This window comes from Leptopilina heterotoma, unplaced genomic scaffold, assembly GCF_015476425.1.
Source record: "Leptopilina heterotoma isolate Lh14 unplaced genomic scaffold, ASM1547642v1 Lhet_54, whole genome shotgun sequence".
Lineage (NCBI taxonomy): Eukaryota > Metazoa > Arthropoda > Insecta > Hymenoptera > Figitidae > Leptopilina > Leptopilina heterotoma.
The window spans coordinates 2,335,668-2,352,117 of NW_025111118.1; the positions used below are offsets into that span (position 1 = coordinate 2,335,668).

Sequence of the window (16,450 nt, forward strand, 5' to 3'; positions counted from 1 at the left end):
ATTGTTAATTGTTAAAAAAATTATTATTAATAAATAGGAAATATTTTATGCATAATTTATATTTCTCAATAAAAATATTGTTCAGAAATTCATTCTTTTCTTTTGCGGAAAAGAAACATTACATATTCTATTCTATTTGTCAATTACAAATTTTAATTGAAAATGAAATTGAAACTTTTTAAATTTTTAGAAAATGAAGGAAAAAATTTTACTCAAAAAAATGTTCTTTTACATTTATTTACGAATTTTTTTAATTGTAAAATTATTCGAAAACATCAATAACTCTTTTTTAAATAAATATTTAAATATTATTTTTCCGTAGGAATTAAAATTTTCCAAAACATTCAAATTAAAATCTTTTGAAATTCAATAACTTATAATAATTAAAGATGATCGAGTGATAAAATCATTGAATATTATTCCAGTAACTTTTTCAAAATTATTTTCATCATTTCAAATCAATTATTATTTTCTACAATTTTTAATTATTTTTTATGAAAATAATTGAAGAAATTTTATTATTTATAAAAATAATTGAATTATTGCGAAGGGATTTATAAAGAAATTTGTAAATAATTAAATTTCTGGGAAATTTTTATTATTTATGAAAATAATTAAATGTTTGCGTACCTATTTTTGGGAATTTGAAATTGATTTGAAAATAATTGAACTTTGGGGAAGAATTTTGTTTTTCATAAAGTTAATTGGGATTTTGACGAGAATTTTTTTTTAAATTTGAAAGATAATTGAATTTTATGCGAAGAATTTTATCACTCTTGAAAATAATTGAATTTCTGCAATTATTTGTAATTTTTCCGAAATTGGACTTTTTTTTAGTGTTTTTAACAAAAATTTGAATTACAAATTTTTAAATTCTATTATTTTTAAAATTGCTAATTTTGTCCTAAAAAATTAGTTAGTAATCCTAAAAAGTTAGTAAATAATTCTAATCATTAAAATTTAACCAAATTGTTTAGTAGAATTTCACTAATTATTAGTTAACTAAAAATTAAAAAATTGAATTCAGACAAATTTTTCACATTTGAAGAAAACAGGACAAATTTTTGAAGAATTTAAAAATTATTTATTATTATTATTATTATTATTATTTATTATATTTATTATATTTATTATATTATTTATTTAAATTTTTTTTTCTTAAAAAAATCGTTGTATGATTTTATTTAAATTATTCAAATTCTTCCGAAGCTTTAATTCTACATTCAAAAAACTTTCAAGAAAATTTTTTTTACTCCTTAAATCTAAATTACAGTCAAAAGTCATCCACTATAATTCAAATTAGCAAAAATTTTTGACTAATTTTTTAGTTGAATATTGAATTTAACAATTTTCTTTAAAAGTCACGAATTCTTTTACTAAAGTTTCACTGAAAAATGACTAATATTAGTAAAAGTCATTAACGTTTTATAAAACGTATAAAACTTATGTTTCGGTTGCGCTAAAATTATGTAGAAAAATTCAAAATCAAAAATTACTTTCACTTCGTCTTTATTATTATTTTTTACTTATTATTTTTTATGTATAAAATTATGATTATCACAATCCCTGTCTGACAAAATAGGGACTTTTCTACTTATTTTTTACTTCTTATTATTTATTTATTACTTTCTATTTATAATTGTGATTGTTACATTGTCTGTCTGACAAAGAGGCGACTTTTCTACTTATTTTTTAAATTATAATTATTTATTTATTACTTTCCATGTATAATTATGATTATCACAGTTCCTGTCTGACAAAATAAGGACTTTTCTACTTATTTTTTAATTATTATTATTTATTTACTTCTTTTAATTTTTAATTATTATTATTGCAGTCCCTGTCTGACAAAATAGCGATTTTTCTACTTAATTTTTTCCCGTTTTTATTGTATTCGTATTATTATTATTTTCATTATTATTTTACTATTTTCATTATTATTTTTATTATTATAATTTTTTATTATGATTATTAAATATACATGAAAATTAATATTTCATCGCTAAGTGATAATTTGTTATTTTTTTGTTGAGAAGTATTTATTTGAAAATGCTCGTAACAGTATATTATTCTTTTTTTAAAAGCTCCGATAAACAAATTACCCATCAAAATGACCACACGTAAATTAATAAAAGATAGCAATATTTTCTTCTTGATAATGCACTTTTGCCTCGTATAAAAACGACACAACGATTTCGGAACCCAACATACACAGTTGTTTTCGAAACGCCCACGCAAAGAACTTGAAGACTGCTCAATTGTCAAAATGTTCATCTCACTTATACTCACACACGCCCACGTTAATACCAATCGTGTCACCCCATTTCAATTTTTGACATTAAGAAACTAAACACTAAATAAACCTGCGCTTCTTTATCAACACTCGACAACTTGTTAACAACAGTGATGAATTCAAAGTAGATTATCATTTAATTAAAAAATTTATTTTAATATTAACAAGAAAAAAAGGAAATTAAATACGCAAAAAACAGTTCAAAATCGACTGATGTTTTAAATTTTACAGTAATAAATAATATTTTTAAAAATTACAAGTAAAAATTACAATTTAAAAGAAAAAAGAATTACAATCTTTGAGACAATAAAAAAAATTAAAAAACAAACATTTGAATATTTTTATACATTTTTTGTAAGTTTATTATCATTAGTTTTTGATTATTTTTTAATTGTACAAACTTTATTTGGAAAAAAATAAAAGTTGAAAATAAAACTAAAAATATTCTTTTAAAAGTACTTCCAAAAATAAAATGGAAAACTTAATAGAAAAAAAAAAGAATCGGCGTGCATGAAGGACCTTCATGTGGTAAAAGTTATATATTTTTCTCTCCGTGAGGTTACGAGGATAAAAATAGAATTTTTTCTATAAATGGCACACACTGCGCAGTGGTGACGGAAAAATAGATATATATAATTATTTATCACCATAAAAATGTAATTGAATTTTTATTCGAGAAAAATAGCTGCCGCACGTATAAATATTTTATTTTCGCGATTATGGACCAGATTAGACGGAAATCATTAATTTTTACTTTTTTTAAATTACTTCGTCATAGAAATTTTTAATTTGAAAAAATTATTTCGCTTAGTAGTTATAATTCAATTATTTTCATAAATAACAATATTCATCACAGGAATTCAATTATTTTTAAAAGTAATAAATTTCTTCATGGAAATTCAATTATTTAAAAAATTTCTTATAAAATCGTTCGCAAGAATTCAGTTATTTTCATAAATAATAAAATGCTTTTTAGGAATTTAAATATTTTCAAAAAAATTTAATAAAATGCCACCCAAAACATTCAATTATTATTCTTAAAAATTTTAATAGAATTCTATGTAAAATTTAATTATTTTTAAAAAATCTTCGCAATTCAATGATTTTTAATATCTACTATACAGTCGGGCCTCCGAACTGAACGCTTTCAAACTGTACGCTGTCGCCAAACTGTACGCTGGCTTTAGTTTTTAAGTGCTCCACAGTGTACGGTGGCGCTACTAAATTCAGTGCCGTATATTTGAAAATGTTGCCTTTTAAGGAAGAATCTGAGGGACAGTCAAATAAAAAGTTATTCCAATGTCATAATTTCGTAATTTAAAAAAACTAATTAAATTTTGAATTCGTCTTGTTGGAAAGGCGAAGAATTTAATTTTGAATATTTAAAACGATTAAAAGTTTCATTTGAATAAAAATTACAATTTTCTGTCAATAAGAATAAACATTTGTTAAATTTTAGGTTATGTTACTTAAATCATTCATTATTGACGACAAAATTATCATTTTTATTTAAATATATATTTAAAATTTTCAAAATTTAGAAAATTAAATTCCTTACGCTTTTACCAAAAGGAATTGAAAATTTAATTTGACTTTTTTTTAAAATACTAAATTATGACATTGGACTAACTTTTGTTCCGATTGTTTATCAAATTCTTCCTTAAAATTAAAAATTTTACTGATTTAATCAAATTATTTTCTTTTTCATAATTTGGATAAATCAGTGGACTTCTTTTAATTTTATGAGGCAATACGTTTTGGTTAAAAATTGTTAATTTTTCTAACATTTATAATTTTAAGAATAGTATATATTTTTATGATTTCAATTAATTTTAAATCTAAAATTATGTATATTATAGTCCCAGACGATAAATGAGGAGCAAATTTTCAAAATTTGATAAATTCCTATTTTCTTATTATTTCGAGAAATCGAAATAAATGACTTTCCTGACATAACCACTCAGTTAATTTCAAACTAAAAAATTTGTAATATTTAATATTTGTAACAAAGTTTTTATATTTAATACGTTCTGTTTTTAATAAAACTTTCACATAATAAAGTAACTTTAAGGTTTTGGTAATTTGTTCTAATAACAAACATAAAAATTAAAAGTCAATTTGGTTATGTCAAAAAGTTTTTAAATTGAAAATTCGCTGTTAATAATTTTTTTTTTAAATTTAGCAGGGACATGACGATTTGTGAGATATTTAAATTATTAAATTTATGTTTATCTCGATTTAAAAAAAAATATATTTATCAACTTTTGAAAACTTGCTCCTTAAATATATAAGTGTACAGTCCTGAAAATTAAATAGTGGGGATGAGTTCGTCAGCGTACAGTTTGAAATCAAGTGGAGGGGTTATTTCTGGGGTACCGTACAGTTCTGCGGCCCGACTGTATTTATGAAATTTCCAAACAGAACACAATTATTTAAAAAATTTGTTGTAAAAATCGTCTTAAGAATTCAATTCTTTTCATGAATACAGAATAATAAAAATTTTTCAGGAATTTAATTATTTAAATAAGAATTTGTATAAAATTATAGTTGAAAGAAATGAATTATTTAAAAATAAAAATAAAATATGGAATGGAATTTTTGTCAATTTTGTGAAGTGTCTAAAACGCTTTTTTTTGGTCGTCAAGTTTAATTTTTCGATAGCTACTTTTTTACTACTTTTTTTTAGTTTGAACGCTATTTTTTGCTACTTTTTTTGAAATTAATTGTCGAGTGCGAAGTGATAATTAAAATGAAAAAGAAAACAAATTTTATAGAAGAGAAAATAAAAATACAAAATTTGACAAAATGAAAATCAGTGTAGAAATTAAATTACATAATCAAGCCACTTTTTTATTTAAAGTTTATTTATAAAACTGTTTCACTAATTCAATAAATTTACAATACTTGTCAAAATTTCAATTATTTTCAAAAGTTTTCTAAAATTCAATGATTTTCAATATCTACTATTTTAATAAAATTTTCCAAAAGAATTCCATTATTAAAAAAAATTTGAATATTCTTCGCAATAATTCAATTATTTTCATAAATAATAAAAATTTTTAAAGAAATTCAATTATTTACAAATTTTTTTATAAATTTCTTCGCAATAATTCAATTATTTTCATAAATAATAAAATTTTTGCAGGGATTCAATTATTTTTATAAATAATAAAATTCTTTTAGGAATTCAATAATTTTCATAAATAATAAAACTCATTGCAGAATTTCAATTAATTTTAATGCAATTTTAATCGAATTCATCGAAAAATGTAATTATTATTAAAAATTTTATTAAAATTCGTCCAAAGAATTTAATGATTTAAAAAAATTGTTGATAACATTTTTTATGGGAATTTAATTTCAAGAAAAATGAAATTAATAAATTATTTATTTGCATTTTATTTGTATTTAAATAATTGAATTCTCGTAGAATTTACTAATAAAAATGGTTTTAAAAATGAATTTCAGTTAAAATTTTAGATTGTTATTAAATATAAAAAGCATTATAACGTGGATTTTTAGAAATAATTAAATTTTGAAAAAGTTTCAAGTTAAAATCATTGAAATTCCTAATTTTTCATATTTTTGACAAACAGTTGTGTAGAATTTGATTCTTTTTAAAAGTTTAATAGGATTTTTTTCTGAAATTATTTCAAGTTTTTATTTTTCAATATATATTTAATTGCAGAATTACCGAATAATTGAAATTTTGTAAAATTGAATTGTAAACGAATGAATTTGAAAATTCTCAAAAAACTTTTTTAAAAATTATTAAAAATAACGGATTTATTGAAGAATTTTAGTTAAAAGCACTAGAAAAAAATTTAATTTCAGAGAAGTTAGAAATTATTGCAGAAATTCAATTATTTTCAAGAATAATAAAATTCTTCTTAAGGATTCAATTATTTTTACTAATTAATAGAACTCATCGTAGCGTTTCAATTATTTCTCATACAATTATAATTGAATTCCTTGAAAAAAGTAATTATGTTCATGCAAGTTTTAATAAAATTCGACAAAAGAATTCAATTATTTAGAAATTTGTAAATAAAATTCTTTATGAGAATTTAATTTTGAGAAACATTCAATTATTTCATAAATTATTTACTTTTGCATTTAAATAATTAAATTCTTGTAGATTTTTCTAATAAAAATTGATTTTCATTTTATAAAAATGAATTTCAGTTAAAATTTTAGATTATAATTGAATATAAAAAGCAATATAGCGTGAATTTTGAGAAATAATTGAATTTTGAAATTAATTTTTTTCAAAAAGTTTAATTGAATTTTCTTTTATATTTTTTAAAGTTTTTATTTTCTATAATATGCATTTAAATAAAGAATTTAGGAATAATTTAAATTTTGTGAAATTGAATATTGTAAAGAAATGGATTTGAAAATTACCAAAGAACTTTTTCGAAAATTATTACAAATAATTGATATAAAGTAAAATTGTAGTTGAAAATTTTTGAAAATTATAATTCAATTGAAATAATAAAAATAATTTTGAAGAAGTATAATATTCTTATAATATAAAATAATGATTTTATTACTTGGTCATCTTTAATTATTATAAAATATGAAGAAATCGATCACTCCGAGTCGAATCACTCCTAACTGGGAGTTATCGATATCTTCATGTTTTATAGTTGTAAACAAATTCAATGAACTAAAATTTTATTCATTGTAAAAAATAACACAAAAATTGATTATTTTTAATCTCTTTTTAGTGTTAATTTAATCTGCAACACTTTTTAATACCTCACGATTTACTCTGTTAGTTTAGATAAAAATTTTCTCATAACAGTTTTATTATATTCTTTAAATTGATAAAAAGAAAAAAATTATGCCTATAATATAATTGAGGGATTTTCTCAAAATAAAATTGAGCGTAAATCGAGAGTATTTTGCGCAATTAAAAAATAGCTCTTTATAAATCGTCGCGACGGTGACTGGAGGCACGCGCCCAAGGATTCTCGCCTTTTTCCCCCCTTTCCATGCATCTCTTAACGTACACAGCTTATATACAAGCAGAGAAATCTGCAACATGGAACGAACGAACGAACGAGAAGAAGAAGAAGAAGTAGAAGAGAGGACAGGACCCATTTCCTCCCACAGTCCCACTCGTATTTGCCTCGGCTAAGTGAACTACAGGTCTCGCAAAGACTCATCCAGTCACAGTGAGTCGCAATTCCCCCACCAAATGGGCATTACTTCGAATCAGCAAACAGAGTTTCCTATCCTCGTTCAAACGGTAGCGTTCACCGTCATCGTCGTCTTGTTGTTGTTGTTATTGTTGTTTGCCATTTTCCATCAAATCGAGCTATTGACAGTACGTTGTAGTCATTGTCATTGCCTCTTTAACTAACTCACACACCAGAAGGGAAATTTACAGAAAAAGAGAGAGGTAAATCAGTGGTGTACACGTGCAAGCTTTAAGGGGGGAAAAAGTGAGAAAGAGAGAGAGAGAGAGAAGGACCGTGTCTCGTACACTCACACACGAAGCACTGATCCTACCTCCCGCAGGGTCCGTCACGTGGCCTGACTTCAGTTCAAGACGAACCGAGTAGAGAGACCCGGCTACAGATCACACAACTCAAGTACGGATAAGTCGATTTTTCTGACTCTACCGGTCTCACTCTCGTCACAAGACATGTGTCTTCGAGAGTAACGAAATACTACTCGGGAACGGTTCATTTTTAATCATGAATTTAACCGTTTTTTATTCATGTTTTCTGTTAATTTTCGTTTTGTCCTTTCGCCGTTACCAGTGTGGATAAATAGTGATGATGCTCATGATGATAAGTGATGAAGTGCAACTTTTATTGAGGGTGTTGTGGTGCAGTTACTGTTGTTGAAAACTTTACCAGAAGTGATGAACCAAAGTTTTTGAGGATTTATTTGACAAATGGTGCTTATTTACTTGTTGTTATTGCTGAAAAAAAGGGTTTATTTGATTCAAGTTAATGGTTAGTTGTCTATTGTGGAATAAATGTAATGTTTGCTTTGGAAATTATTCATTTTTATCAAAGAAATATTTATTTGCGGCAAACAAATATTCGTAGCAACGAATTATTTGTGGGTAGCAAAGATTTCTTTGCTACACTGTTTGTTTTTGTGCATCAAACAAATATTTGTAGCAAAGAAATGTTTTTGTGCATCAAACAAATATTTGTAGCAAAGAAATGTTTTGTGGATCAAACAAATATTTGTAGCAAAGAAATGTTTTTGTGCAGAAAACAAATATTTGTAGCAAAGCAATGTTTTTGTGCAGCACACAGAAATTTTTTTGTACAGCAAACAAATATTTGTAGCAAAGAAATATTTATGTGTATCAAACAAATATTTATTTGAAGCAAACCAATATTTTTGTGTAGCAAACAAATATTTGTTGCAAAGAAACATTTATTTGTAACAAGGAAATATTTATTTGTAGCAAACAAATGTTTGTAACACACAAATATTTTTGTGTAGCAAAGAAATATTTGTAGCATACAAATACTTGTAGCACACAAATATTTGTAGCAAAGAAATATTTATCTGTAGCTAACAAATATTTATTTGTATTAAAAATTTCACATTCTTTATTAAATGAATATTTATTATAGTAACAAACGCATATTTATTTGTATCAAATAGTTTTTATCTGTACATGGAAAAAAAGTTTCATCAAGAAGAACCACAAGTTCCACTGAATTAGTGAAATTTTCAGTTACTTTAGTTAAGACTTTCGCTATTCTAGAGAAACTTTTCATTGTTCCATTTGAATCTTTTGTGTATCAAATAATTTTTATTCGAATCAAATAATTGTTTTTATACAAAATAATTTTTATTTATATCAATTAAATGCACCCTAAAGATTTAAATACTGAAATTTTAGTCCAAATACAATCTATTTGATTAAAATAATTATTTGACTTAAGTAAACATTTGATGTGAATAAAAGTTACTTGATTCAAGTAAATATTCATTTGATATAAATAAAAATTACATGATTAAAGTAAATATTTATTTAATTTAAATAAAAATTACATGATTAAAGTAAATATTTATTTAATTTAAATAAAAATTATTTGACTCAAGTAAATACTTATTTGATAACAGACATGTGATCAGTTATTTGAGTCAGAGAAATTTTTTTTTCAGTGCAGTTTATCAATACTGGGATTATTTAGATTCTGTTATTTATTTATTTTTTCTTTTTATTTATTTTTCCTTAAATTATTTTATTTCTTTTTTTATAAAAACACAGTAAAAAGAAAGTTTTATTTTAAGTTACGTGTAAACTTAAATTAGCCTTAGAGGTAAGGTCTAAAAAAAGAACTGAAACGAAAAGTCAAAGTTCTAGTTTATCGATTCTAAACTTAAAAAAAAACACTAGAAAATTGTTTTGAAAATTCTAAATTCGTTACGAAGACGATTTCTTTTCTTGAAAAACATTCTTTTTACTGTGAGAATACTTAAACATTGAAAGTATTTCAAACGAATATTAATTCAAAAGTTCAAATGATCGAAAATTTTCTTCTATTTTTTAAAAATAATACAGATTTTTTCGTTTATTATTAAAAAAAAAATTGTTCTGTTTACGTTTTTAAATGAAAAATTAAGAAAAGTTTAGTTTTATGAATGCAAATATTTCGATTGAATTTTTATTAAATATTTATTCATTTTATTCAATCCTTCATAGTTATTTCATTGAATTATTTATTTTATCGAATCCTTTATAGTTATTTTATTAAATTATTTATTCTATTGAATCCTTTAATTCTTTCATTGAATTCCTAATTTCTTTTATTGAATATTTATAAATATTTGTAAATTTATTTATTTTTTTATTTATTTGCATAAATTTGATAATCGCTTACGCAGTAGCAAACGCATTAAATTAAAATTCAGTTAATTATGAGCGAATACTTCAGAAACGTAATAGAATAAAATTAATCCCAGTTAAATGATATCTTCTCATTATGCAAAATAGTTAACAGTTTATAAATTACAGAAATAATAGAAAAAAAAGATATCGACAGAAAAATATCAACAACAAAAAATATCAACAGAAAAATATCAACAAAAAGAAGAAACTAAAAAAAAAATTCGACACACATCGAAAGTTTATGCCGTCTAGTCAGAATGGAGGAAAACTAATCTCATCTGTGATACACATTTTTCCCCCTTCAACCTCTAAACTGTGGATTTAACTGTTTTCATGACAAACAATGAGCGCGGTAATTTTTTTTCTCTCTCCACATAATCTAAAAGAAAAATAAGTGAAATAATCGCATTAATTTTTTATTTATATTGTAAACTCGCCGAGCAATTGTGAAGTGAAATTTTCACATCGTAACATTACGATGGATTTGTGCCTGAATTGTTGAGAACAAATTTATAACTAAAAACAAAAAAAAAGAAAAAAAAAAGTGAAGGAGCCATTACATATATAACAGTCATGGTTACCTTGGATACTGAACAAAAGCCTGAACGGCAACATTGCGGACGACGAATGTGTGCCATTTGCAGACGCATCAAGCGAGATAAAGGTAAATGTCGTTTACATTTTACAACTTTGAACGGTGAAAATAAATCGTTAAAGCCAAAAAAAAAAAATAGAGGGAAAGGGAGAGAGAAGAGAATATTTTTTTATGACTTAAAAGTTTTGAATATATTTTGGAATAAATATGACTCCTTTAAAATATTCGTCGCGAGAGTGCACTCGTTTCCGTCGCGGGAGTTCAGAGACTTGAACGCATGGTAACGAAATGTCGCGCGCGGGTATATCCTCGTTTTCATCGCGAGGACAATGTGGTTGAATTTCTTTTTCTATTTTTTAATTTTTCGTCTTTCTTTTTATTTTAAAGGGAGAGTGATTAATTTTCATGTTTAAATAATAATAATAAAAATAATAATTAAACTAATAATAAAAATAATAATAGAAACAATAATAATACGAATACAATAAAAACGGGAAAAAATTAAGTAGAAAAATCGCTATTTTGTCAGACAGGGACTGCAATAATAATAATTAAAAATTAAAAGAAGTAAATAAATAATAATAATAATTAAAAAATAAGTAGAAAAGTCCCTATTTTGTCAGACAGGAACTGTGATAATTATAATTATACATGAAAAGTAATAAATAAATAATTAGAATTTAAAAAATAAGTAGAAAAGTCGCCTCTTTGTCAGACAGACAATGTAACAATTACAATTATAAATAAAAAGTAATAAGTAAATAATAAGAAGTAAAAAATAAGTAGAAAAGTCCCTATTTTGTCAGACAGGGATTGTGATAATCATGATTTTATACAAAAAAAATAATAAGTAAAAAATAATAATAAAGACGAAGTGAAACTTTTTCGAATATAGAATTAAAAGCTTCGAAAGAATTTGAATAATTTAAATAAAATCAAAATACAACGATTTTTTTAAGGAAAAATAGGAAAATAATTTTTAAATTGTTCAAAAATTTGTCTTATTTTATTCAAATCGGAATAATTTTATTTTGGTGTTATTTTTTACAATTAATGAAATTTTAGTTCATTACATTTTTTTAAAATGAAATAAAGATGACCGAAGGATAAAATCAATATTTTATATTATAAAAGAATATTATACTTCTTCAAAATTATTTTTAAAAATTTTTACCTACAATTTTACTTTATATCAATTATTTGTAATAATTTTCGAAAAATATCTTTGGTAATTTTCAAATCCATTTCTTTACAATATTCAATTTCACGAAATTTGAATTATTCCTAAATTCTTTATTTAAATGCATATTAGAAAATAAAAACTTCAAATAATATAAAAAAATTCAATTCAACTTTTTCAACAAATTAATTTCAAAATTCAATTATTTCTAAAAATTCACGCTATATTGCTTTTAATATCCAATTATAATCTAAAATTTTAACTGAAATTCATTTTTATAAAATGAAAATCAATTTTTATTAGAAAATTCTACAAGAATTTTAATATTTAAATGTAAAAGTAAATAATTTATGGAATAATTGAATGTTTCTAAAAATTCAATTCTCATAAAGAATTTTATTAACAAATTTTTAAATAATTGAATTCTTTTGTCGAATTTTATTAAAACTTGCATGAACATAATTACTTTTTTCAAAGGAATTCAATTATAATTGTATGAAAAATAATTGAAACGCTACGATGAGTTTTATTATTAGTAAAAATAATTGAATCCTTAAAAAGAATTTTATTACTCTTGAAAATAATTGAATTTCTGCAATAATTTCTAACTTCTCTAAAATTAAATTTTTTTCTAGTGTTTTTAACTAAAATTCTTTAATAAATCCATTATTTTTAATAATTTTTAAAAAAGTTCTTTGAGAATTTTCAAATTCATTCGTTTACAATTCAATTTTACGAAAATTTCAATTATTGGTAAATTCTGCTATTAAATATATATTGAAAAATAAAAACTTAAAATAATTTCAATAATAAACTTATTAAACTTTTAAAACGAATTAATTCTACAGAATTCTTTGTCAAAAATATGAAAAATTAGGAATTTCAATGATTTTAACTTGAAACTTTTTTAAAATTTTATTATTTCTAAAAATCCACGTTATAATGCTTTTTATATTTAATTATAATGTAAAATTTTAACTGAAATTCATTTTTAAAACCATTTTTATTAGTAAATTCTACGAGAATTCAAAAATTTAAATACAAATAAAATGCAAATAAATAATTTATTAATTTCATGTTTCTTGAAATTAAATTCTCATAAAAAATGTGATCAACAAATTTTTTTAATTATTAAATTCTTTATACGAATTTTAATAAAATTTTTAGGAATTATTGCATTTTTCGAGGAATTCGGTTAAAATTGCATTAAAAATAATTGAAATTCTGCAATAAGTTTTATTATTTATGGCAATAATTGAATTCCTAAAAGAATTTTATTATTTATAAAAATAATTGAATCCCTGCAAAAATTTTATTATTTATGAAAATAATTGAATTATTGCGAAGAAATTTATAAAAAAATTTGTAAATAATTGAATTCCTGTAAAAAATTTTATTATTTATGAAAATAATTGAATGTTTGCGTAGAATTTTATTAAAATTTTTTTTTAAAATTGAATTCTTTTGGAAAAATTTATTGAAACAGTAGATATTGAAAATTATTGGATTTTAGAAAACTTTTGAAAATAATTGAAATTTTGACAAGAATTTGATTAAAATTTTGTAAAATATTTGAATATCAGAGAAGAATTTTATTATTTATGAAGAGAATTGAAATTTTGACGAGAATTTGATTAAATTTTTAAACACAATTGAATTTAGTAACTATGTTACTAAGTTAGTTAGTAAGTTAGTAACTAACTTACTAACTTACTATTCTTCCTGGAGAAGCTCAATTCGTTGAATTTTTGCAAATCGTTGACTATACGGTGTTTTATTTAAAGTAAAATTTCAGTCATAGTTAAAAATAATACAAAAATAGATTATTTTAATCCTTTCTAGTGTTAATTTAATCCTAGAGGGATTAAACTGTTGCAGATTATTTTAATCCATTTGGTGTTATTCTAACACCTCTCGTGTTACTGTGTTAAGACAAAAGTTTGCAGAAAGGAAAATCAATTTCCCCGCCCTAACAATAAAAGTTATAACTAATTTCTTGAACAAGCAAAAACCTGCTGTGTGCGAGCGGATAATAAAAATTAATCGACAGGAAATAACCGTTCCTCTACGATCTATTGATCGTTGGATCAATTTTTTATATAGTGAAAAAAAAAGTTGTTTAATACTTCTCGATAAAATTCAACCATTGCTGCGATATTGATGATGATTGATGAGAAAAGTATATACATCATCCTTAATAGTATCGCAATATATAGTATAGTATATTAATAAAGGAAATGAATGAAAGGCTATTTCGAAATTTCCGTAGTGCTCACATCACAATTATTTCATTCAACATTAGAGGAGTTATCTCGCCTACATATTGTACATTGTATATAAACAGCAATCGCGTAATCGATAGAGGTCGCAGACATACCAATATTATTCTTTAAATATATCGTGAGTCGCAACCTCGCACTTTTATGTATAGTTTTTCCTATAATGATACTCACACACACACACACACACATAACATTTGATTGCTTGTAAATATTTATGTCAACATATATACCATGTAATATCCATAGAGTGTGGCACAAACAAGTCTAGTCCCTCTCGTTGGTTTCGATTATGATAAAAGCGTGGGCCCACATCGCCCACTCTCGCCCTTGGGTCGTTCGCGCGTTCTCCGTTCATCCTGGTCCCCGTTCCTTCATTCATTCATTCATAAATTCAACTCTCACCGTGTCCACGTGCACGCATAAACTCATGCATATGCACAACTTGCCTAGTTATAACTATCGGTGCATATTTTTATATATATGTAGACACCTTTATGTTTGTAGATATGTCGTTTCAAAAGTAAACGCATTTTCTTTTGTAACAATAATAATATTCGAGTCTGTCACTGTGTCACTAACTGACCATCTTGTAAGTCATCCGTGACATTTATTGCCATGAGACTTGAAAAGCCGAGTGACCCAGACGAATTTATTGCTATTATAGATGCTTTTCAATTTTTTCGTTCTATTTTATTTTTTTTTTTTTTGTGTTCGGTGTGGTATAGGAAGCTGAAAGTGGCACTCATTATCACAGACTTCGCACTCGATAATTAATTTTAAAAAAGTAGCAAAAAGTAGTAAAAAAAAGTAGCTATCGAAAAATTAAACTTGACAAAAAAAAAACTCCTTTAGACACTTCACGAAACTGAAAAAAATTCCATTCTATATTTTATTTTTCTGACTTTCACCTAATTTTCATTAAAAATATTTCACTGTAAAAAAAAAAGGTTCTAAATTAGAGCTGATTTCGGTATTAAAATTAAAACAAATTACGATTTAGTACCAAAATTGGTACAAAATTCGTACCTTTCTTTTTACAGTGTTACTTTTTTCTTATCCTGCTAATAAATTGAATTAAATAAATAATAAATTGCAACGAATTTCATTATTCATGAAAGAATTTAAATATTTATGAAAATAATTTAATTCTTGCGAAGAATTTTATAAAAATTTTTAAATAATTGATTTCTTACAAAGATTTGAAAAAAAAAGATTTTTTAAATATTTGAATTCTGTTTGGGAATTTTATAAAAAATTTTATATAATTGATTTCTTACGAAGATTTAAAAAAAAAAGATTTTTTAATTTGAATTCTGTTTGGGAATTTTATGAAAATAGTAAATATTGAAAATCACTGAATTGCGAAAAGTTTTTAAAAATAATTAAATTTTACAAAGAATTCTATTAAAATTTTTGACAATAATTGAATGTCTGTGTGGTATTTTATTAAATTTTTTTTTAAAAATAATTAAATTCTTAAAAAGCATTTTATTATTTATGAAAATAATTTGAATTTTTACGAACGATTTTATTAGAATTTTTAAAAATAATTGAATTTCCAAGAAGAAATTTATTACTTTTAAAAATAATTGAATTCTTGTAATGAATATTGTTATATTTATGAAAATAATTGAATTATGAAAAGAATTTTATTAAAATGCCTCAAAATAATTGAATTTTTGGGGAATAATTTTGTTATTTATCGACAAAATTGAAATCCTTTCGAAGAATTATTTATGTAAATAATCGAATTCTTCGGAAGAATTTTATTAAAACCAAAAAGAATAATTGAATTATTTCAAAAAAATTTAATTAAAATTGTATTTAAAATAATTGATTTCTCTGGAACAATTTTATTAAAATATTAATTGAAAATAATTGAATTCCTGTAAAGAATTCTAATATTTTTGTAAATAATTGAATTCTTCCAAAGAATAATTAAAGAAAAAAATTTTTTTCAAACAATTGTTTTTTTCGAGGAATTGAAATTAAATTTTTAAGAATAATTAAATTTTTTAAGCAATTCCTATAAAATTTTATTAAAAATAATTGAAATCCTGCGATGAATTTTATTATTTATGAAAATAATTGAATTATTGCGAACGATTTTATTAAAATTTTCAAAAATAATTTAATTCCTGAGAAGAATTTTATTACTTATGAAAATAATTGAATTATTAAGAACGATTTTATAACAATTTTTTTTAAATAATTGAATTTCCAAGAA

The 16,450-nt window shown here is 23.1% G+C and overlaps 1 protein-coding gene across 2 annotated transcripts in view; it reads left to right on the forward strand.

Moving 5' to 3' along the window:
• LOC122508550 (myocardin-related transcription factor A) overlaps window positions 1-16,450 on the forward strand; it is a 191,469-nt gene that overhangs the window by 116,861 nt on the left and 58,158 nt on the right. Inside the window, exons 1-2 of one of the 2 annotated variants that reach the window (XM_043621975.1) lie at window positions 7,220-8,204; window positions 10,293-10,830. The exons of the other annotated variant lie outside the window; for it this stretch is intronic. Coding sequence (XP_043477910.1) covers window positions 10,740-10,830 — 91 coding nt within the window. The 5' untranslated portion in view covers window positions 7,220-8,204; window positions 10,293-10,739. Of the gene's footprint in view, window positions 1-7,219; window positions 8,205-10,292; window positions 10,831-16,450 lie in introns of those variants that run through there. 2 annotated transcript variants of the gene reach the window in all.